Source organism: Ahaetulla prasina, chromosome 2 (genome assembly GCF_028640845.1).
Source record: "Ahaetulla prasina isolate Xishuangbanna chromosome 2, ASM2864084v1, whole genome shotgun sequence".
Taxonomy (NCBI): Eukaryota; Metazoa; Chordata; class Lepidosauria; order Squamata; family Colubridae; genus Ahaetulla; species Ahaetulla prasina.
Window position 1 is genome coordinate 242630379 of NC_080540.1, and position 25559 is coordinate 242655937.

A 25559-nucleotide genomic window follows, 5' to 3' on the forward strand; every position below is an offset into this window, starting at 1 on the left:
GCTCGGAATCGCCTGAGCCAGCCTCGTGTCACCTCCTGCGTGGCCAGAACCAACCAGGAGGGGCACGGGTCCAGTAAACATGTGGTGGCATTCAGCCTCCCAACAACCTGTCCATGTCCTCGGAGCACAGGGTCAAACTCATCCCATAAAATGTCACCAAGACCACCCTCAGCCGTCTCACCCGTATCACCGCAATCTTGGTCCAAACCATCCCGAAGCTGAACGATTTTATCGTATAGATAACCGTTAAACTCCTCAGCACGTCCCTGCAACGGGTCATCCCGCTCCCCCTGGTGTAGGAGGGAGCGGGTCACCCGAAACAGGGCGGCTGGGTGGTTATCTGCCGATGCAATGAGGGAGGAGGCGTAGTTTGAGACTTGGGTCTCAAACTTGGGATTCCGGCTTTCCAGCTGACAAGCTCAGTGATTAACCGCTCATCCACCACACTGCCCACAAAGTACAGTTGGGGAACCTTAAATGAAAAATCACGTTTGCCCAAACAAGATACTTATCAATCCTTCTCCAAACTGGCAGAATAATTGATCTCTGAAAATGTCTGTATTGATTCTTCATGTGTGCTGATTTTATGCCCTCAAAAGCTCTTTTGGCTGTGCAAAATTTCTGGGACTATCATTTAATATCAGCTAACAAAATGCAGTTCCACTCGGAAAACAGATCAATATTAAAAAAATACATCTACATGGATACTGGAAAGGTTTCTGCACTTACCTAAAAGCATAATGTCATGTCATCTTAAGAGGGGAAGAGTTATATAAACTCAAAAGTGCAAAAAAAAACTCAAGGCAGTCATAATGATTCATCGCCATTTTTGCTTTTTCTTTTCTTCTTACAAACAAGGTTGCATAATCGTCACAGCAATTTAAAAAGATCTATAAAAACAAGTTGAGGTTTCTGTATTGGGAAAGTGCTTCAATAAAAGCAGAACTTTCCTGATTTCTCTAAAAATTCATCATATTTTCCTCTGGTTAAAAAAAAAAACATGTTCATTGCTATTTTGAAAATAGGCATTCAGCATATGAACAGCATAGATACTGTGGCATTTGAGAACTTAAGCCAAAGATCCAGCATAGCAGATACCATGTGTGATTTCTGTCTGAGAATGGAGGGAGAGGGAGGGGGAGAGGGAGGGGGGAGGGAGAGAGAGAGAGAGAGAGAGAGAGAGAGAGAGAGAGCAGCCCTATGCACAGCCATAGTTTGGCTTGTGTGCAACCTGCAGAACCAGTTAAGCCAAGTGTTTGAATTGGAGCCAGTCTGAACTAGATTCTGGCTCTTTGAAGCAGATTCTGAACTGGGCTTTTGCTATGATAACATTTTATATTGTACAGTAATTACTTTATCAACTTTTGCTATTTTTATCCTTATATTTCTTAGTCATGAGCGATTCTGACCACTGTTTCTATACTTCCTGTAGAACGCACTATGAACAAGCTATCCACAAGCTGTTGTAACAGAGTTTACATAATAACAGGTAGTGCTTTGATGGATGATTAATGTTATAATTGACCACCTTCCTTTGGCCTATATTAGAAAAGTGTCTGCCCCAACTTACCCCAGTTAATGAAATAAAATCCAGCATTATTTGTGACTTTGCTGGAAGTTACCTAAAAGTTTGAGGGACACTAATTAACTAGTGAAGGCTGTGATTGCAGTTGTGAAATGGCAATAGTTATTGACCTGCATTGTTGACCTTCTTCACATCATGGAGATTAACCTACTTAATGACACATGAGAAGTAGAATTTACACTTCGTGTTGGCAGAATACAGAATAGCAATGCGAGTATCAACAGGTCTGTATGGCCCAGTCCTGAATACATTCAGGGAATAAGACATCTGGAATGAGAAAGGAAGCTAGAAATCCAAACGGTTTCCAACAAACACAGCATCTGAGCTGAATGGGATATAGAAAATATAACTGTAAGTAGATAGTTATAAGCATTTATTCAAATATCCCATTATTTTGCTGTCTCTTTTTCTCTTCAAATTGAAGAGAATATTCTTTCTTATTGAAAGAATAGCTAAATAGGGCTACTCAGACTTTTAAAAGTCAGTGTACCAATTGTATCCATTGTCTTACTCAGCAAATGGGGAGCCCTCCTAGCTGCTGCAAATATTTACAACATTAATTTCATCTGGGTTAAGTAGTAAACCACAGGGGCTGCAGTGGCTCACATGGTAAGACGCTGGGTCTGCGCGCCTCTAAGGTCGACAGGCGGCTCGATTCCCATGAGCGAATAAACCATGGAGGGACAAGAAAGGAGCCTCCCCCGATTGCTTATCGGCATTCGGGCATCCCGCAGGTAAAGATAATACCGCCCGAAAAAAATTGTTTCACAGAGGCAGCCACCTCGGTGATCCTAGCTAACACGTGCCATATGCTAAATAAATAAATAAAGTAAACTACAATAATTAAATGCAAAAAAACTGAATTAACTTTGAGCTAATCCAAAATTACTCTCTTGGTATTAATTATGTTAGTACTAAGATGCTTTTGGGTCTCCACTCTGCCAGGCCAAGGTACCTAATTGTATTGCCACTGACCTCATGTTTTGCATTTGCAAAGCTGGAAGATTTGCCCTGTCCCATATTCCTCAGCATCCTAAACTATTTTTCATTCAGTTTCACCTCAAACTCAAAATTAATATGAAACTACAGCCATCATGGCCTGAAAAATCCAGCTCTATGTATCTATTTTTAAAGTTAGTTTCTTCATCTCTGTCAACTTGATAAAGTCACCTCTTTATCTTTACATCGTCTGCTTTATATACCAGAATCCTTGTGGCACAGTGTGGGTGAGGTGTTGAACTATGACTGGGAAGACCCACGGTTATATCTACCTCAACATTAGAAATTCACCAGGTTACTTTAGCCAGTCATTCCCTTTCAGCCCAGCTTACCTACTTCTAAGGGTTTCTGTTGTTTAATGACAGAATTAATTACAGTAATAAGTGGAGATCCCTAAATCTACTTTGAGCTCTTGGAGGAAAGGCCAGCTATTTATCGAATAAATATGTAAATGATCTGCTTGATAAAATGTTCTGGAAAAACAACAGGCGTATTAAAAAAAATTGTATGTTGATTTTAAGACAAATACAATACGGTATTCTTTATGGATTTTTGCATTTTCCTGCCTCTAGAGAATAAATTACTAGCTATGGGAAATTCTTTGTGTTACCTGCTGATCCTTGTTCTCTTGGAGCAATATGGACTATGTGTGCTTTGGACTGCACATTCAATAGTTTTGCAAGATCTTTTCTTATCACAGTTTCAGGAGGCATAAATAAAGCAAAGCTATCCAGTAAATTATCAGCTTCCATTTCACATAAGTTTATTTTGCCTCTTATGTGTAGATGTTGTTCTGTTTTCTTTTAATTTATTATTAGAAGAACTCTTTAATAGAACTCCTTTCCTGTAATTCAGAATATCTCAGTTTTATTCTCTATAATTCATAGACATAAATCCTGATTCTGCATCTTCTTCCCTGTTATTTATTCAACTGACAGCTACAATAAGAAGCCCATAAAGAATATATTTAGAATGAATAAAAGCTTAAGAGTGAACCACAATCCATAAAAGATATTTTGAGTGAAGGAGGGTTCAGTATTTAGTATTCTACAATTGCAGTAAACTGACTTTATTTTTTCAGTTGAAACAGAAATGCTGACGCGCAGCCATAAGGTCTAAAAGCTAAAAGTACTTGTTCAAAATCTGTCTCCCTCCCAACAGTCCAGAAAAAATTAAATTATTAATTTATAAAATGTTGGTTGTACTTGGGACTCCAGGCCATGGTGGTTACACTGGTGGCTGAAGAACAAAAGGATGAGACCTTGGGATTTTTATCGCCATGGGAAGGAAAGCAGTTCAGTGATGCAGCACAAACAGTATTTTGTATGATTCCAGAGTCAGTTCTTGAGTTAAAATAAACAAGGAAGAACTAAATTCTCCCAATCCTTGCACCGTGGAAAGATTTTATTTCATTAACCGCAAGAACTGGAAGATTTACTAAAACAATAAACATTTACATACAAGACTTTACAGAATCGTATACTTTTGACTGCTTCAAATGGATGCCTTTAGTTAATAAAGTGGTTCGTGTACAAATTTTCCCTTCTTGGCAATTGTCTTTTTTAATATTTTCCTTATTATAAAATAATGCAAACTATCTTGGCAAATAAAAGCTTTTGCAACATGATGTTTTTCTGCTCTGCAACGTGCCTAATAGTTAGACCACTAATTTAGATTCACTCAGCTGAAGTGGCAGAAAAATATCCATGATAAAGAAACAAATATTCCAACAGTTAAAAGATTCTGATTTTATATCAAAAGAGAATGAATTTATATTACACACTTTTAGAAAAATAAATCTACTTATTTTCAACAGATGTGATGCATCAGATCGAATACCTCCATTAACCTTTGAATGGTTTTTTAATGTATTAATTTATTTATTGTCCAAAACCAACCTGCTTCCAATGAAGTGGGTGGGGCCAAGAACCACTGTAGATTTAATTTATTTCTGGGATGGGTGTGTGTGTTAAGGAAGAAACAGGTGTGCAAGACAAATACAAAAGTTTAAGTGTTTTGTTTTTCATGAAGCTAAAATGATAAAGTACAAGTTAATTTAATTTAAGTTAATTTAATGGAACATACATTCTCCATGCATTAAGTAGTTCCCCTTCTTCAACATTAAAATTACAATTTGTTACCTATGTTTGACAGGCAACTGGGAACACACCCAAGGCTTTCAAGAATAATATGCCAATCTGGGGTCAACAGTCACTTTAGGTAATGGAAGCAATGAAATGTGATGACTAAGGCAATAGTTCAATAATTGGACCGTATCTTGATTTCAGTTTTTGAAAAAATAAATCATATAAATAATAGTTCAGAAACTAGGCTGCAGGTTTTCCATTGCTCCATTTTTTCAAGGAGGATGAAGTATCCAATTCTGACTTTTCTACATTTTTTTTTTATTTACATTTATATCCCGCCCTTTTCCGAAGACTCAGGGCGGCTTACAGTGTATAAGGCAATAGTCTCATTCTATTTGTATATTTACAAAGTCAACTTATTGCCCCCCCAACAATCTGGGTCCTCATTTTACCTACCTTATAAAGGATGGAAGGCTGAGTCAACCTTGGGCCAGGCTTGAACCTGCAGTAATTGCAGGCTACTGTGTTCTAATAACAGGCTCCTTACAGCCTGAGCTATCCACGGCCTTCAGCCAGAATTCCAAATATCGAAGGCGCAACTGTTCTTGGCTGCAAAGCTAGACTTCTCTCTATGTTTCCATTATGATAGCTCACTTTCTCACTTCTCTCTTTGATAGCCCAAAAGAGCATAAGGATAGAATATGATCCACTTAAAACTCAACACTTTAGAACACAGTGTTATCACTAAATGGGTAGTCCTCAGCTTACAGCAGTTCATTTAGTGACCGTTCAAAGTTACAACGGCACTGAAAAAAGTGACTTATGACTGTTTTTCACACTTACAACCATTGCAGCATCCCCATGGTCACGTGATTTGCATTTGGATGCTTGACAACTGGATCATATTTATGATGCTTGCAATGTCCCGGAGTCATGTAATTTTGCAACTTTCTGACAAGCAAAGTCAATGGGGAAACCAGATTCACTTAACAAAAGTGTTACTAATTTAAGAACTGCAAGGATTCACTTAACAAATGTGGCGAGAAAAGTCATAAAACGGGACAAAACTCACTCAACAAATTTTTCACTTAACAACATAAATTTGGGGCTCAATTGTGCTTGTAAGTTGAGGCCTACCTTTACAGGCTTTGTAAAATTCCATAGCCTTGAATATGAAAAGCAATTTCCTTCAGGTATTCCTCGTTTAAGTGACGACAATTGGGATCAGCAATTCGTTTATTAAGCAAAGCGGTTACTAAGTGAAACTGTCACTTTGCTTACAATGCAAACACTATGAAAATGTTTAAAGACATTTGTCAAAGCCACATGAATGATTTTCTTGTCATCTGCAGTGTCGTCTACCTTCATGATGCCAGATTCAGACCAGACTTGGAAATCTAATTCATATCTCTACTCCTCAACGTTAACAGAGTGTCAACCTCACCAGGATGACAAAGCACCGGGAGACGACCGATGGAATTTTTGACATTTTGCCACTTTAAAATTGACTCCATTATAAAGGTATTTTATTTAATGATAATATCTAAAGAAAGAAAGCACATGCCATGTTATAATATATAAAGGAATTGCTGACTGCTTCAACTTGGGAAAGAAATGTGCTGACCGCGTATTTTTGAGGAGAATGTTAACTCTGAATTATTTCTGTTCCCTTAAATAGTAAGATAAAAATAGTGATTTCAATTAAGTATCCAGTGAACTTCTATCAAGGAAACTGTTCTCAGATAAAGGATTGCATGCGCAGAAAAACATGATTTAATATCTATCTCCCTGTTTCTTTATTTTGCCTTCTGCATGAAGTCATTTGAAACATCAAATGGAAAGACGTTATTTTTAAATTCTCTTCACTTTGAGTTTTATTAGGGAGAAGTCTGAAATGTCGTCAAGTAGGGATATTGCCTATAAGTTTAGAAAATTTCCATGACTAAAAACCACAATCCTGTTAGCCTGCATAGGTCTTCATTCATACTTCTGCCCTAAATGAGAGTAGAGTAGAGTAGAGTAGAGTAGAGTAGAGTAGAATGGAATGGAATGGAACAGAACGGAACAGAACAGAACAGAGCAGAATAAAACAGAATAATAGAGTTGGAAGAGACCTTGAAGATCTTTTAGTCCAACCCCCTGCTCAGATAGGAAACCCTATACTATTTCAAATAAATGATTGTCCAATCTCTTCTTAAAAACTTCCAGTGCTGGAGCACTCACAACTTCTGGAGGCAAGTTGTTCCACTGATTAATTGTTCTAACTGGCAGGAAATTTCTCCTTAGTTCTAGTTTGCTTCTTTCTTTAATTAGTTTCCATCCATTGCTCCTTCTCCTGCCCTCAGATGCTTTGGAGACTAGCTTGGCTCTCTGTTCTATATGGCAACTCCTGAGATATTGGAACACTACTATCATGTAACCCTAGTCCTTCTTTTCATTAAACTAGACATACCAGGGTTGAAATGCTACCGGTTCGCCTGAACCGCTAGCGATGGTGGGGGGTGGTTCGGAGAACCAGTAGTAATGGCAGCATGACGCTCCACCTACCCACCTGGTCTTCATTAAAACCAGGAAGTAACCTGTTTTTTACCCTCTGCGCATGCACAGAAGAGTTTGCACATGTGCAGAGGGTCCACATGCGCACGTGACGCAAGTATGGTGCGTGCACTGCCGAATCGGTAGGGTAGGTAAGTAGATTTCACCCCTGAGACATACCCAATTCCAGCAACCATTCTTTATATGTTTTAGCCTCTGGTCAACTTTGTTGCTCTTCTCTGCACTCTTTCTAGAGTCTCAACATCTTTTTTACACCATGCTACCAAAACTGGATGCAGTATTCCAAGTGTGGTATTACCAAGGCATTATAAAATGGTATTAACACTTCACAGGATCATAAACACTTCTACTTCTTTGTCGCTTTCTAAGGAATTGACTGATTGTATTGGGAAAAAGAACATCCCTCTCCCCCCCTTATTAGCTAATTGCATGTACTGTATCTATTTTATTTCTTCTGGATATGCAGTTCAACTTAATTAAAAAGTACCAGGTTAGGGAAGATAATACCCAAGAAGGTCAGAAGCAAATATAGGTAGTCCTTGACTTACAACCACAACTGAGCCCAACATTTCTGGCCTAAGCAAGAAAACTGTTAAGAAAGTTTTGCCCCATTTTACAACTTTCTGTACCATATTTGTTAAGTGAATCACTGCAGTGGTTAACTTAGTAACATGGTTGTTAAGTGAATCTGGCTTCCCCCATTGACTTTGCTTGTCAGAAGGTCACAAAAAGTGATCATGTGACCCTGGGATACTGCAACTGTCATAAATATGAGTCAGTTGCCAAATGTCTGAATTTTGATCATATGACCATGGGGATGTTGCAGTGGTCGTAAATGTAAAAAATGTGATAAGTCACTTTTTTCAACAGTGGTGTAACTTTGAGCGGTCACTAAACAAACTGCTATAACTACAATAGTTCATGGTGTTCATCCATCCATGTACATTTATGCATTCAAGGGAGGATCAATGTCATATTGGCATAATATGATTGCTTTTGGAGAATATTGTAAACAATAGTGGTCTGAAATATTTTCCTTGGAGAGCAGTCCAGAATAATGGACAGTCCACGCCAACTTTTTTATGCATAGTTTTTATTAAAACTTTTAAACCAAAACATAAAAGCTAATACAAACTAACAGAAAGTAAAGAAGAAAAAGAAGTAAGGAAAAGAAAAGATTCAAGAAAAAGAAAATAGCTAAGAAAATAGAAAAGAAAGGAAAAAAGTATATTGGCTTTCAATATTCTTCAATGCAGTTATAAGTACAGAACTATTTTAACCTTCCTCTCTATAAAATTTCATCATATTACTCTCTTTTTTTCTATAATGTATCCTGTCTAATCATGTCACAAAGTTCTCTCCCCCCCCCCGTTTTTACACATAAAATCCATAAGAGGCTTCCAGTCCACAATAAATATAGATTATATCTTTTTTTCTAATCAAAGAAGTTAATTTATCCATTTCAGCACAACCTGAAAAACATTTTTCTTTTTTTTCTCTTTACTTCCTATTAGTTTATGTTACCTTTTATCATCTTCTTTTAAAAACAAAAACATAATTGTATATAATAGAGCCATTGTTGATTGAACTTGTTCAGCCCTAACAACCTAGGATGAGAAATGGGCATAATGGCCTTGAGTTCATGTTATCAGAATAGCAAAAATGTCAATACGCAAAGATAAGGGAAAACATAATCCTGTTTTTGTCACATGGTTGACTGGGTTCACTGAAGAGGTTAAAATGCTGCAGAAACACTACAAAGGGGACAGTTAACCCAGTCAACAAATTCTACGTTAGATTCAATCCAAATCAAATACAGTCTTTCACTGGGCTAAATTAACTTCACCCAGGTATTTCTGTACTATAGAGTTGTTGATGACACAAATTCTTGCTCATATTATCCAGGTGCTTCATGGAGAAAGTGAACAGGAACTTTACATATTCCAAAAAAACCCCAAAAACTTTGACCCAGTTTGAAGGACTGTGCCCTGTTAGAACCACCAGTAAGCAGATTTGATAGTGTTAGGGACTAAGTAGGTTACCTAATTGGGTTAAATGTTTTGTGTAAACAGGGCATTCATGTTGCAAATACCTAATTAGGCAGAAAAGTATTTTCTTTGTTTTAGAAAGTTTACATGTAACTTATACGGGAATAAATACCAATTAATATACTAGAATGTATATTTGAATGAACATCTACAAGATTTTATTAGCTAGGTTATTTAATATTTGTAGGAGATGTCCAGGCTAAGCCTAAGGGAGCGGTCAAGCATTTCATCAGTCTCAAGTCCCTTCACACCCACCAGAGATCTAAGTTTAGCCCACCCTGAGGTCTGTTGACTCGTATCTACCGCCAATTTGCTTTGACTGTTAGTAATTCAGATTCTTGTAGGAAGCGTGAGTATACATTGAATCTGTATTCATTTAAATCACCTTGGCTCCTGATGTCTTGTGCTTTCTTTAAGTTATCAGCACTGTCCGGAGATGTTTTCATGGTCATGTGGCCAGCATGAAATCACACTGCAGTGCAACAATACAGTGAAACATGGAATGCTGTGACCTTCCCACCAGGGTGGGTTCTACTTACCTTTACTACCGGTTCACAACGGGCGCGCACGTGCTCATGCACATGTGCAGAAGCTTCTGCGCATGCGCAGGTCATCTATGATGACATCCGGGCAGGTGGGTGGAGCCTCCCCCCTGGTTTTACTACCGGTTCACAAGAACCAGACCGAACCGGGAGCAACCCACCATTGCTTCCCACCGAAGTGGACCTATTTATCTACATGCCTTGACATGCTTTTGAACTGATAGGTTGGCAGGAGCTGAGACATGCCTACTAAATGTCTAACAAGTCAATAAATACAAATACAGGGGCCTCTGGTGGCGCAACTGGCTAATGCAGCCTATTATTAACAGCAACTGCTTGCAATATTGCAGGTTCAAGTCCCACCAGGCCCAAGGTTGACTCAGCCTTCCATCCTTTATAAGGTAGATAAAATGAGGACCCAGATTGTTGGGGGGCAATAAGTTGACTTTGTATATAGTATACAAATGGATGAAGACTATTGCTTAACACAATGTAAGCCGCCCTGAGTCTTCGGAGAAGAGCGGGATATAAATGCAAAAAAAAATAAAAATGCAGCAAAATGTAGAAAATAAACTCCGATTCTTTTTTTTTGATCACTTAGAATGGGAATACAAATTCCAAATTTAACATTGTAAGTCTCCCAGAATTACCATGTGGTGAGATGGGCAGCCAATAAATTTTACAAATTCATCACAGAATATTGCATAATCTGTCACTGGCTGCCCTTTTCTGGAGTCCTTCTAGAAGGATACCCCATAGATGCATATTCCCTTTTTAAAGTACGTTTTTTGAATGTTCCATTGGATGTTACAATGTTATTCTTTTAATTAAATGCACTTTTTTGTGACTGGGTGCAAATATATTTAGACCCCAGTTTTATTTTGTAGCTATGTAGCCACAGCTAGGGTTTTCATTTGACAACAATGTCTAGAAAGGCTGCTAATCAAGATAGCTTGTCAAACCAGCAGCAACAACAAAAGCTCCTGACTATTAATAAAGAACATTTATTGCCTCCCAGGTTATTGAGGAAGTGGACAATAGTTCATGCAAGTATTTGCATAATCACATTTTATGTAATTCTTCTGTTATAACTTTCAAATCATAATGTAGATAATGGGAAAAGCTAATAATAGGAAAAGCATTATATTACTACCTGAATCTTGGCCTCTCTGGATTCAGCCAAATCAATGAATGCTGATACAGGTCATAAAATATCAAAACACAGAAATGTTATTCTGAATGCCCAGTTTAGGAAGCTGTTTGTGTCTAGCTGTTATCCCCTTTCTCCTATCACTAATACATTAGGCAACATATACTGGTTCAACTGTTGAATATTTACTTGCCACACCACTATGGCACAGGGGCTTAGCCAGAGAAGGTGACAATCAGATGTCAGTTGTTCTGCTTCAGTATAAATTAGCTTTGTATTCAGCATATATCATTTTAGGAAATGTATTTCCATGCTAACTCCAAAACCAATTAACACTGTAACCCCAAATATTTCAGAATAAAAAACAAAGTGAAAACAGGTCTGGTGATTATTTTTATTTATTTGAATCACGATGCAAAGCTGCTCTAGGAACTATTTACAAGGGATAGAAAAAAATAGCTGTTTTGGATTCCTTTGACCATTGCTAAGGCTTGCTTGAGTAGCTGGGAACTATAGTCCAAAATGTTAAATGACTGTTTTCAACACATAATCATATAGGAAATGTGGCACATAAACCTAGATATTCCCAATCAGCATAGTATTTCTCAGGACCAAGAGAGTGAATTTAGTTCTGCATGATTCTTCTTGTCTTCAAAGTCTAGTCATTATTCCCTACTCCCCAAATCCATTTACTGGTGGAGATAGGTCTCCTCCATCTTCACTGATAAAACATGGGACAAAGGATTAGGCTTAGAAAACACGCCTCTTTTAATGCTGCCTTCTTCAATCTAGCTCTCTCCAAGTGTATTGGACTACAGAAAATATTATCAGGAGTTAGGGATAAGCGGAGTTGTAGTAGTACAGCAAACCAGGAAAACAGCAGGCCACAAAAGCTCTGAGACCAATCCTGAGATGCTCCTCCTATTGAGTCCCTTGTATATTAGTGTGCACGGGCGGGGGGCTGCATGGGGCTGCATAAAGTTGTCTGGTGCCCCTCCCACCATTGGTCAATGAGAGAATCTAGCAAGGGAGAGAGAGAGAGAGTTGGATGAAGGGGAATAGTGGCTGGATGCCCATTGTGTTAAGAGTGAAGCACAATAGAACCTCTCACTGCCCCCACGTTGACTGTGAGCCTTTGTGTTCATGCCCAACAGGTAGGGAAGCTGGAGGTCCAAAGTTAGGGTGTCTCTGGAGGACAGGGGTAGGGAGGGCAGTTATAACCAAGTGGTGACAGGCAGGGAGTCAGAAAGCAGGCCACATGTGGGGAATATGCCCCTAATGTTTACTACTGTCTTCTGGCCATCTGCATTCACATCTAGGCCTGGCAGATCAATGCAGCCTGGGGTTTTTGACTGCTGCTGCTTAATGCCACATTGATCGACAACAAAGCTCATATTTGTGACATACATCCTCATGTATGAGGATCAAGCCAAACTACTATGTATTACTGAGATCTAGCTGGGCTCAGAGGTGGACAGGTTGTCCTCTTTGAAATATGCCAACTAGGTTTAAGTTTTGGCACCAACCAAGACTCCAAGGCAGGGGAGGAGGGATAGTAGGCATCCAGGGGTAGGCATCCAGGAATCTCTGGTAGTCATCAGAGGCACAGCCATTTGTGAGATCCTGTCCTTGAAGTTAAGACTCCTGGGAGCAGTTGGGATTGTTGCTATCATACCAGCCTCCCTGCTGCTTTGCAACTTTCCTACCTAAGCTACTGGAAGTGATTGGCAGGACTGGCAGTGGAATTCCCCAGACTCATGATTCTGGGAGACTTCAACTTGCAACTCTTCTTTACCTCAACAATGGTATCCTTCTGGGCTGACTTAGGGAGTTGGTGGTTGGTGGCACACTTCTGTGCTGCTTCCAATTGGTGTTGGTCAGGAATGAGAAGTCCATCTCTTTTCTCCTGCTTTGTGGGGTGCCACAGAGCTTGGTGCTTGTACACTGTCCAGAATCCCTCTGGGAGGGGCATAGATTTTTTTAAATTTGATAAATTGGATGGATGGATGGATGGATAGATGGATGGATGGATGCATGGATGCATGAATGCATGGATGAAACAGGGAAGGTGGGGAAAAGGTAAGTGATGCCTCTTCTGGCCTGCAATGGTCCGTGATCCAAGCAAGCTGAAGCAATGATTTTGAGCTTTAGGAAAGCAAGCTCAAATTAAAATGTCCCTGTATGAGCAAGTCTACAAGGAAGGTGCAACAACTGGGGATTATCAGATGGCCATGTTTGCATTTGCATTATCTGTAATCCATCATTTTTTAGTTGATTGTACCTGGCAACAGCTGCCTATGGCTTTGTTACCTGATAACTTTTTGGAAACTATCTGGAAGTTATATGTGGTACAGAATATGACTACTAACATATTACATCTATGTTAAAAGCTCTTATTCTGATCATTGTTTTGAAGCACAATTTAACGTCCTAAAAGCTCAGCTCCTAGTCAAAAGAGTGAGAGATAGTTTATATTAATATAAAAGATTATAAATACCCTACTTAAAAAGTTGCCCTTTAATTAAAATACTGTATCTGATGGGGTTATGCTAAGGCGTAGAAGAATATGAACTGTGGAAATGAGTGGTTGTTTTCCTTTTTTTGCAGCTGAGGATAGCTCAAATGATCAAAACATACTTACAGGGTTTAAGTTCATACATATACTGTATATCAGTACCCAATTATGCCTCATCTTTGGAAATTGTTTTTAGTCTCCTTAATATAACGAGATTCAGCTTACTTCAGCATTTGCCAGAAAGACTTTAGATGGCAAAATCCAATTTGTTTTAATAACCACTGATAACATACCATTTTCTTCCTCACATCAGCAATTGTTTTTCTAAATACAGCCCTATTGGGCAAGAAAAAAACATTACAGTACTGGCTGTTGTGACACCAGAAGGGCGAGATTTTATAAAAGTTAACATCTCCATAATCATGATTTAGCAAATTGAAAACAGCTAAACCACAAAGGAAAACACAGCACACACACACACACAGCCTCACACGCATAATCATCTTTCCCTTCTTTTATCTCACAGATTTCTATAATAAACTGGTTGCTAAAGAAATCTGATCAAATTGTCACACAGTATTTTGAAACTCTTCATGGAGTTCATTTGAAACATAACAAGTGGCCTCTTATCTGTGTACTATTCCAAGAAGGAAGGCATGCTATTTCGTCATCCCAGCTGAAAAACTAGCTGGCTTCGCACGTAGACCCAGCGAGAAGAGAGACAGAGAGTGAGTTTGCACACATACTAGTAAACAATGGTAACCAAAACTCTTTCCTTTTCCCCTTGCTGCTGTTACTGCTTTGCTGGAACTGGAATGCAGGAAGAAGTATTGCCCAGATTCCTAATAAATCAAAGTCAATGTTTGACTTTTTATTTGCTTTTGACCGTAGCTGCAGTTTATTCTGTGGTAGCATTCTTGTTCTGCTTCTCCCAGCTGAATATGGATGCATCTCTCATCGAGGTCGTGCACCCTTTTTACAAACAGACCCGCTGAATTCCTAGGGAGAACTTACGTGAGCGAGGCTTACTCATGCTTAGTGCTGAGGCTGATCATTTCCAAGCAGACAAACATTTCACTGAAGAGGGGAAAGGCCATGTTGCACCTTTTCCAAGTTAAAAATAGTCTTCTGTAATTTGGGGATATAGAATAGAATAGAATAGAATAGAATTTTTATTGGCCAAGTGTGATTGGACACACAAGGAATTTGTCTTGGTGCATATGCTCTCAGTGTACATAAAAGAAAAGATACGTTCATCAAGGTACAACATTTACAACACAATTGATGATCAATATATCAATGTAAATCATAAGGATTGCCAGCAACAAGTTATAGTCATACAGTCATAAGTGGAAAGAGATTGGTGATGGGAACTATGAAACGATTAATAGTAGTGCAGATTCAGTAAATAGTCTGACAGTGTTGAGGGAATTATTTGTTTAGCAGAGTGATGGCCTTCGGGAAAAAACTGTTCTTGTGTCTAGTTGTTCTGGTGTGCAGTGCTCTATAGCGTCGTTTTGAGGGTAGGAGTTGAAACAGTTTATGTCCAGGATGCGAGGGATCTGCAAATATTTTCATGGCCCTCTTCTTGATTCGTGCAGTATACAGGTCCTCAATGGAAGGCAAGTTGGTAGCAATTATTTTTTCTGCAGTTCTAATTATCCTCTGAAGTCTGTGTTTTTCTTGTTGGGTTGCAGAACCGAACCAGACAGTTATAGAGGTGCAAATGACAGACTCAATAATTCCTCTGTAGAATTGGATCAGCAGCTCCTTGGGCAGTTTGAGCTTACTGAGTTGGCGCAGAAAGAACATTCTTTGTTGTCCTTTTTTAATGATGTTTTTGATGTTAGCTGTCCATTTGAGATCTTGCGATATGATAGAACCCAGAAATTTGAAGGTTTCTACTGTTGATACTGTGTTGTCAAGTATTGTGAGAGGTGGAAGTATGGAAGGGTTTTTCCTAAAGTCTACCACCATTTCTACGGTTTTGAGTGTGTTCAGTTCCAGATTGTTTTGGTTGCACCACAAGGCTAATCGTTAGACCTCTCGTCTGTATGCGGATTCGTCATTGTCTTGAATGAGACCAATCAATGAAAAATTAGTTGCAGGAGGAGAGGATAGCATGTTGCTTCTTCCGGTGTCAGTAGATGGATCAATAGCTCTAACCAGCCCAACTTATACAAAGAAAGGTATTTTTAAGAAGACTGTTATCTAGATATAGTGGCTAGGGTCTAATACTATATCATCTTCGGATATGTTAGGTTTTGGCTTAGTGCGGTATGTAAATACTGCTGGTGTGGCAAATTATGTTTTATAGCTTAGTATACTAATTGGGTTGGGAAGAGGCAATTCTGCGGATACTGGGCCTGAAGTCACTGAGAGCATGGCTGGTACGCTCTAAAGAAGTTCAAAGAAAGCATGGGCTAGGTAGATTCAAATCTTTGTTTTATTATGAAGAGCCTTGTATGACACAGGACCTATTTCAAGGGGGGCTGTTAAAATAAGGGGAGACACTCAATGTATTATCCTGCTCCAGAGAAAAGCTCAAGGTTAAAACATAGCAGTAAATACATAAATAAGTACATGCTTAGCATCTTCAATTGGATTAATCAAAAGCAAGAATAAATAAGATTGTTGGGATAATTATGAGAATAGTAATGTCCAGAAAAGAATAGTTAAGCTTGATTGTTGAAGAAAGACATCTGACTATGTAGAGAAAATGAGTTACACTTGTATGATTGTCACTATTTCCAAAATTAATCATGTGTAATACTTTGCAATCCAAAAATAAATCATCTATGCCCTTTCCCAAACAAAAAGCTTTTTTCTGAACTTTGAAGCTGAACTACATTACCAAGAAGAAAAGGCTTCATTTCTGAATTGTGAGTTTGAAAAGTTTTGAGACTTTCATATTTATGTGATGAGAGTTATGTCACAAAGTTAATCATTCCCAGGATATAAACATTCAGGCTAATGAAAAACTTCTTGTGCAAGGAGTCATTAGTCAGGAGCATAACATTGCATAATGCTTTCTAAAACATGTGTTATGTGATCAGAGTACAAGGCTACATAATACAGACAAAGTGTTTATGCCATATGCTGACCTTTCCTAAGACAGAAATGGATCCATGTGACGTGCTGTTCTTGCCAACTGAGACTTAATGCCAATAATTAAACTTGATGATATGAAAGAAGACAAAATTGTCTTCTTTTCAATCTTTAAGAAGCAGCTTTCAAGTTCTTACGTTCTGCCGTAATAAACGTAACCATAGCCACGTTTTCCACTGGGAAAATCGCTTTTTAAAGCTGGAATCAATAAAGACTTCAAATGGTTCCTGGCATTTGTAGGAGAGAAAACACACACTCATAATATAGATACATGTACGCACACAGGCACTATCACACACAATTGCTTTATTTGTCAAAGAAGTATAAAGGTCAGAGGAACAAAGACAGCCAAAAGAATGCATGGCACATCAAATCTCAGCACAGAACAATGGCGTTTGAAGTTCTTGAGCAAGAAGCATTAGCAAGAAGTTGTTACTTAATCTCCTACCAGTATGACTGAAAAGAACATTTGCGAAACCATTCAGGCAATCATGCTATAATTATAATAAAAAGGGGTTTGCAGCATAATTTTAACTCTTTGTACAAATACTTCTTTAGACCTAGCTTAATTAAGAAGAACAAAGAAAGCCATGGCTTTCCACATGCACTTAAAACTATTATATAGTAGGTAGCACATACATATAAGTATCTTTACCTACTGATGGCATCCATTCTATTTTATGAAATCCTGAACACGGTTGTTAAGTGACTAAATTCCCACTAAAACTCGGTATACTCCAGATATATCCTAAAAGTTCCAGCTAGCTTTCATAGTAAGAGAGAAATATGCAATGAACTCACTGGGAGTAAAGGCAGAATATAGATTTGTATTATAAGGAAACTGCTAAACCAGGTGTAGGTAGAACGTAGATTTAATATTGGGAAACCCTTGGATAATTTATAATAAATATTTCTAACTTTTTATCCATTTTAATTAATTAAAATTAGATTGCAGAGATGGAAAAAGAGTTTAAAGAACCAAAGGCTTTTCTTTTGGGATTGATGGACAAGCAGTTGAGAAAAAGTTATGGAACTTTGTTTTTGTATAGGGTCACTGCAGCAAATTATTGCATGCACAATGATGGAAAATTTTGACACTACTCACAATGGAGAATAGTTGGTTAGGATGATAGAACCTGCTGAAATGGCTACATTTTCCTTGATCAGGAAAAAAAAATCCAGTAATCTATGTTTATTGAAATTCCTTATAGACTTTTTGCATGAAGAAAAAAAAGGTGAACGTATGATTTATGGTTTTGATGATTAAATAGGATATATGAAGGAAATGAGAGGGTTATATTGAACCATAGAGGTAAATTTCTAATTGTATTTATAACTGCTGCATAGAAGATCAAAAGCTACTTTGTATCTTTTTTTTCTATTTTTCTTTTACATTTTTCCCTTTCCTGCACTTTTAACTTTCCATTTTTTCTTTTTTTTCTTATTTTACATTAGTTTGTAGCAGTTATCTTACTTTTTAAAATATTTAATAAAATGTATTTTTAAAAAGCTGAAAGAAATGACAAATAAATAAATAAGGGTGTGCTGGTCTTGAAAAGATTTTGAGTTAGTTTACTTGTACGGAAAATAAATTGTTGGCTAAGGAGACGCTCAGATTAGACACTGCTGTTCTAGCAAAATAATGTAGATCTCACAAGTTTTAAATCTGCCTGTTCTGTACAAAACCAGACTTTATTACTCATATTATTCCCACTATGTAAATGGCATAATAGGACTTCCACCCATCCTCCATACTTCCTCTAAAATTTTACAGTTTTCCAATTGAAACTGGTAATTTAGCTGAAGAAATTGTATTTGCATTTTCTCCTACCAAAATAAAGCTTAGTTTTCAGAGTGCATCAATAGATTTCTCTATACATAACCATTTTGTAATTTTTGAACTTGCTATTAATATAGGCAACCAGACTTCTTTCTGCCAAAGGTTGGCTGGAGTTAATAGAAAGTATAATTCAGTTTGCAAAATTCTTGAAAAAAGAATGTGGGTTCCACATGCCCCAAATTTTTGAGAAATGTTCAACTGATAAATATTGAATTAGAATGAAGATGTTTAGAATAGTTTATTGATTAGCCTTGTGACATCAATACAAGAAAAATAAAATGCATAATCTGGCTCCAGGATAAAACAGGTAGAATGTAATACAGTGATAAAATACATATGTGATAAATACAATGAGTCAGCAGGATAAATACAATGAGTACCCTTTCAGGATACCTCAATTTATTCAATGTGTCAGGTTCTTAGCTCCACTGCCGTATTAAAAACTTAATGATATATGTAGGATAACCTACATAATAGTAATAATTCATTCAGAACTATGCAAAGGATGGGTGGTGGGGCATGTAATGCCAAGAAAAATGGAATATCAAAATAGCTATAAAACAGGTAAGAATACAGTCAATGGCTATGATATAATCTGAATCTGTATGTATTCCTTTTTCTTTCCTACCTGTACAACAGTCATTCGTGTGTGTCTCTCTCTGTGTGTGTATGTGTGTGTTCATATACAGGTGTGTGAAACATATACAGCAGTAACACAAAGCACAGGGCAATTTGGGAACTGCCAACTTCTTGAACTTGGACACAGTGAAATGGATAAGGTTCGTTCAAATCCAGCCTACCATTTCTCATTTCTTGTTGTTGCTTTTAGACAGACAATAGAGAAATAAGCCTTTCTCACGTGATGCCACCCTCTAAAAATACTGGCAAATAACTTGGAAAAAATCTCCCCTCCATCTGAAAATATTTTTAATGAGAGAAAGAGAAGGGACGAAGGAAGAAGAAATCAAATGAGACTTGTGGTAGTGTCCTCCCCCACATTCGACTTTAATTTCATTTATTGTCCACAATTATCCATCTACACCTGGCACAACATCACTGCAAAGCTGTATCTATCAGCATGAAAATAAAAGCCCCCCACCTGCACTTAATGGGATAGTGTTGGGATTGTACATTTTGGACACGACTTCTGATGTCATCAACAGCTTCATCCATAATTCTTCAAATTTCTCTTCATTTTTTAAGAAAATTAAAGTGGATTGCTTTTCATTAATGGGAATTATAAACTGGTACAAAAAACACAAGAATAGTTTCTCTGTCTAGAATTAAATTTAAGTATTTTGGAAGAGTTAATTGATAGAAATGCTTGAACCAAAAGTACACATGCTGATGAAATATTGATGAAGACATGAAGAAAGGAAGTTATGCAACTTCTTTGTTTCATCACTGGAACAACTGAGTTTTCAGGAGTATTTCAGGAGTATATGAAGTGTTGCTGCTGAATCTTTCTCTCTTTTCCAGGCTCCCACCCAACTTATGTTTGTCATTTCAATCTTTTTTCCCCTTCTCAACCAGCTGGGAAAATAGTTTAAGCATCTACAGTTAGTAAATGGAAATACCAATATAAGCTAAATACCTTAAATGAATTAAGTGCAATTCACCAAAATAAGCATGTTCGTAAGAAACTGAAAAACATCTGGTACTTAACTGAATATCAACATTGCAAAATTTGGAATCTTCTTCCCAAATTCATTATAATAACAAGAATTCTCCTGAGTCCTTGTGAACAACAAAAAATGACATTTTATCATACTTGGTGGATAAGTAAAAAAAACTTTTAAAAAATTGGATTCAAATAGATACATTGATTCAAAGGATTTTAAAATAACAGTAAAATAAACAATTGTGATCAGAGGCTTTTATAGTGGAATTGACGGGCAGTTTGAAAAAAGTAATGGAAGTTTGTTGTTGTACATTGTATACACAAACTTGGAAAGATTTAGCATTATCCACAGTGGAGGAATGGTTGGTGAAAATGAGATGGCCAAATTGACTTCTTTGATAATTAGACTGGATAGATTATAGAAAGAGAGTCGTGTTGTTTTAGAGTACGAAGGCAAATTTATAATTGTCTTTTAACTGTAAAGAAGGGTGGAAGCTATTTTGTATATTTTCTATTTTTCTTCTACCTTTTCTCTCTTTCTTCAATTTTGTTTTCTCTTTGATTTATTTTGATTTTTTCCATTATATTAGTTTATTTCCATTTTTATTTTCCTTTTTAAAACTATATGCAAAAATTTACAATGGAATAGTGATTTTGTTTAGATTGTTTTGGTTATAGAACATAGCCCATTTCTTTTGCAATTTTTTTCTGTAATTTGATGTATAAACAATGTATTTACTTAGTTTTGCTTATCACATCAGTAAGATAAATTTTATAAACAGGAAAGAAATTGAAATATGAGTGGAAATCCCATAAAAGATCAAGGTTCTTTATTTTCCAATAATACCAAATATCTTTATGGTATCTTGCTGTAAATCCAGTTTTCTCATAGTGAATTTCACTTCTACTTATTTGATCTTCCAAAGTTTCATAACAAAAACAAGCAAATATAGCAAAATGGGTTAAGAGGCCATAACAATTTTTCTTGGCAACTATGGCAAGCAATAAATCCAGATGTTTAACTCACCTAGTGATTACATATTGACAAGCCATTATACTTCAAAGCTAAAGGTTCTCTAAAGATTATGTTCTACATATCACCCTGGAACAATGCAATCAGAAAAATTAGCAGTTAATCCATGCTTTGGTTCCACTTGAGATAATTAATTTAAAAGAGTATGTATTATAAATGCATTATAAATAATATATTAATTGGATGTTCACTTCAGCAAGAGATAACGGCTTGGAATTTTTGAATGAGTATAAATCCCTTTAATTGCACAGGATCTAACAATAACATTTTTTTTTCTCCCATCTGATTCTTTTCCCAAAAAAAACTTAAGAAGATTGAGAAATTACTTTGCTTTGAGGTTAACATGGTAGGTGCAAATGGAATCAGCACAAAAGGATTATGTACTGAATTTTCAGCTGAACAAATTTTAAGGCAATGGACAATTTATTTCCCTTCTTTCCAGCAAATGATTAACCAACATAAATTAAAGAAAAATGAGGAAGAAACATAGGATAGATTATTGCCTAATGTGAATAATCTTTCCCCTGGAATTCATTACAACTTAAGATACCATGATATTTTATCTACAGAAATAACCAGATAAAAGGTCTGCAAATAAATAGCAACATTCTTCTTATGAAGAAAACTGAGATATGTATGTATAATTTTCTTAAATCAAGATAATTTTTAAAACATAAGACATCAAAATGACTAAATATTACAGTTTAGTAAAAGTATTTTTGTATTCCTTTATAAGCACTTCTGATGAATGACATTCAACATGCAATTATAATTTCTGTTATTTTTAAACACTAGATATATTTAGTCTGAGTGATGTCTGTACACTTAAGTATATTTAATTGGATGCTTGACTTTATTAAACATTACCTCTTACACAATGAAAATAGAATTTTAATGTTTTTTGAGACTTTTTCTTTCTTTCTAAAATAATAATAGATGAAATGGTCAGTCAGCATAGTGATAAGCCCACTAAAGTACTTTAATCAAAAAGTGGAATAATTGTTTCATTTCATTTTGACCCATTCTTATATTTATTACTGACATGCAACATACAGAATTGCATATAATTTTCCCATGATAATAGACAATGCTATGTAATAGAATCAATATGTAAACAAAAAACCTGGTATACACTACATTCATAGATGAAACCTCATTCTAGTTCATATAGTGGGTAGAATAATTTCTCTACAAAGGTTAGCATCCAACTTAGGTTAACAATCAAAGGGCTTTGGGACAAAAAAATACAAAATTTGGGCATCATCAATATGTTTAATGCTTGCAGGTGATATTAAAAAGCTGACAATGAATCCAGATAAGATATTGGTTCTAAAACAAAAGGGGATTGCACAGAGGGAATGGTAATATAATGTATTAATTAAGAGCATAAGAATCCTTATTAAACCCCTTTATTTCTTTGAAGAAAGGAAAGATTGGCCATATTCATGGTCTTTTGTTAATTTTAGCTGTCTAGAAAGGACAAGCTTTCTGAAGTTCAACATGTATTTATTTAATTGCAGTTTTTCCTCTCATCATTCTCTTCAAAAAAAAATTTATAACAAGGGGTTGCCTTAAATAAAGCTTGTATGCATCCCTAAACTGTAAATTATAATAGAAGTCTTCAACTTACAACTACAATGAAGCCTAAAATTTATGTTGCTAAGCAAGGCAGTTGTTAAGTGAATTTTGTCCCATTTACAACCCTTTTTGCCAGTTTTTAAGTGAATCACTGCAGTTGTTGTTAGTAACACGGTTGTTAAGTGAATCTGGCTTCCCTTTGACTTTGCTTGACAGAAAGTCGGGAAAGGTGATCACATGACTCCAGGACACTGTGACCGTCATAAATATGAGTCAATTGCCAAGAAGCTCAATTTTGATCACCTGATCATGGGGATGCTGCAACTGTTTTATATATGAAAAATGGTAATAAGCCACTTTTTCCAGTGCCGTTGTACCTTCAAACGGTCACTAAACGAACTGTTGTAAGTTGAGGACTATCTGGAAAACAAAAAAAAAATCAGTGCTGCTTCTTACCTCCTCAGCAGAATGTAGTTGTTTTCTAAAGTTGGAAGAATTCCAAGCAGACAGATGTTGCAGCACTAGTGACTCCTTTTTTGGAGCCATCGGGTATGAAGAACCCTTGGCTGGCAGTGTCACTTTCTTTATAGCAATTTCAGTTTATTTGCCTTCCAATGAGAAGCCTGGTTTACTAGGCAACACAACTGCAGCAAATTGTATGAGCAATTTCTAGACAAGTGTAACATAAGATGGTAAGGTCTCCGATTATTATTTTTTAATTAATTATTATCCCTATAGACACTTAATTAAAATGTACAAGTTTATTAGCCAAAATGTTCTATTTTTTTTTAATTTGAATTTATATCCCGCCCTTCTCCGAAGACTCAGGGCGGCTTACACTATGTTAAGCAATAATCTTCATCCATTTGTATATTATATACAAAGTCAACTTTTATTGCCCACAACAATCTGGGTCCTCATTTTACCTACCTTATAAAGGATGGAAGGCTGAGTCAACCTTGGGCCTGGTGGGACTTGAACTTGCAGTAATTGCAAGCAGCTGTGTTAATAACAGACAGACTTAGTCTGCTGAGCCACCAGAGGCTCTTGGTCTGTTTTGATTAGTATGTAGGGTAAACCTATCTGCTTTATTGCTAAATTGGGTTTATTAATGTATTTTCAACTATGCATTTATTGTTTTAATTCTATTTTACATTCATTCTTGGATTTAGTTAGAATGCCTGTTGTTTCTGTGTGGATATGTGTGATTGTGTGTGTGTTGTGTGTGTCTACATCTACAAGTAGTCCTTGACTTAAGACCGCCATTGAGCCCAAAATTTATGTTGCTAAAGAGACATTTGTTAAGTGAGTTTTGCCCTATTTTATGAGTTTACTTGCCACAGTTGTTACAGTCATTAAGTTAGTAACCCAGTTGTTAAGTGAATCTGGATTCTCCATTGATTTTGCTTATCAAAAGGCTGCAAGAGATGATCACATGATCCTGGGACACTGCAACATCATAAATATGAACCACTTGCCAAGCATCCAAATTTTGATCATATGACCATGGGAATGCTACAGTGGTCGTGTTAAAAACGGTCATAAGTCCCTGTTATGGACACTAAATGAACTGATGTAAATCAACAATTACCTGTATACACACAATAAAAAACTCACGTGCCATTATACACACAAAAAAATTTCAACTCAATCTTTATGCTGCACTCAAATAATCCCAATCAAAAAAAGTCTAAGTTTCAGTCTCTATTTTATTGTTAAAATCCTATGGTGGAAGCATAGCACAATTAATATGCTGAATAACTCTTTACAATTATACAAGCTGTACAGTTGTTCCAAGAGTATATAAATATACTCCCAGTTGTTCTTTCATCGATTTGAGAAATGTCATAAATTTACATGTTCAGATGGAATAAAAATGCATTTGCTGATCTACTGATAAATTTATTCAATATAATCTACAGTGTCTGGTGTGCAGAATTATTTTGTTCCAACAGCAGAACACTTAACATTGTTAAGTCTCTTTAGGAATGTATATATTTAATTGATAAGATATACAATTCAAAGATGTGGAATAAAGTGCTGTAGAATTCAATGACCTTGCAATTTTACAGAAAAGCCTTCAGGACATATACATTATAAATATCAATCCATGGGTATTTACATTTACTTTCATAGTTGCAGTAGTCCACAATCTGAGGCCAAGAGTAAGCTAACAGTCTTTTATTTCATTTGCATTTTAAAAGAAGTTTTTCTTACTCTCCTTTGTAGCGAGGAGGTCTTTTCTCTTTAAAAGCAAGAAGACCTTCAATTCTGTCTTTTGTTGGGATAGTCTACAAAGAAGAAAATCTTTTTCAATTCTTCTAAGTTAGTTACATTTATATACAAACATCACCCAAAAATATGGGTTAGCAGAAAGATAAGAAAAAGTGTAAGCTGAGCCATGGCTACAAAATGCTTGCAGCTGTTGTAAACCAATCATGCTTTTCTATAATCAAAGTTTTGCTGGATATCAGGGATGGGATAAAAATGAGAGTAGTGTCTCATATTTGTTCGTTCTGAAATTAGAATCTCTCAAAAAAAGAATATACATATGTAACTATTAATTTTGCAACAAGGATGTAAATTGTGAAGTGTGGCTTCTTGAAACTGGTCTTGCAGGAAAGTTAAATACCCCTGCAAAAACTGAACAGCAATGGGCGGCTCTTTCCAGTTTCACTTCTGAATAAGCTCGTCTTAATCAAATAAACCAATCACAATTCATGTAAGACAGAATTAGTATGGTACATTCAAGAACAAAGAAAAAGCCCACCTTCCATTAAGTCCCGTTAACTTCCCAGACATTCTTAGGATATAAGAATTGCCTTGATACCCACAATGCTGCTGATCTACTTCAAGCTATTATTCAGGTTACATAATTGTTAATTTGATAAATTTCA

At 36.5% G+C, this 25559-nt stretch overlaps 1 protein-coding gene across 4 annotated transcripts in view; it reads right to left on the reverse strand.

Moving 5' to 3' along the window:
• Positions 1-14661: 14661 nt before the first annotated feature.
• The window catches only part of AUH (AU RNA binding methylglutaconyl-CoA hydratase), a 54015-nt gene continuing 43117 nt past the window's right edge, over positions 14662-25559 (reverse strand). For 2 of the 4 annotated variants that reach the window (XM_058166851.1, XM_058166852.1), the window contains one exon: positions 24352-24953. In XM_058166851.1, the coding sequence (XP_058022834.1) occupies positions 24876-24953 (78 nt within the window). In that variant the 3' untranslated portion in view covers positions 24352-24875. Of the gene's footprint in view, positions 23083-24351; positions 24954-25559 lie in introns of those variants that run through there. The other 2 variants (XM_058166849.1, XM_058166850.1) reach the window with 2 other exon arrangements.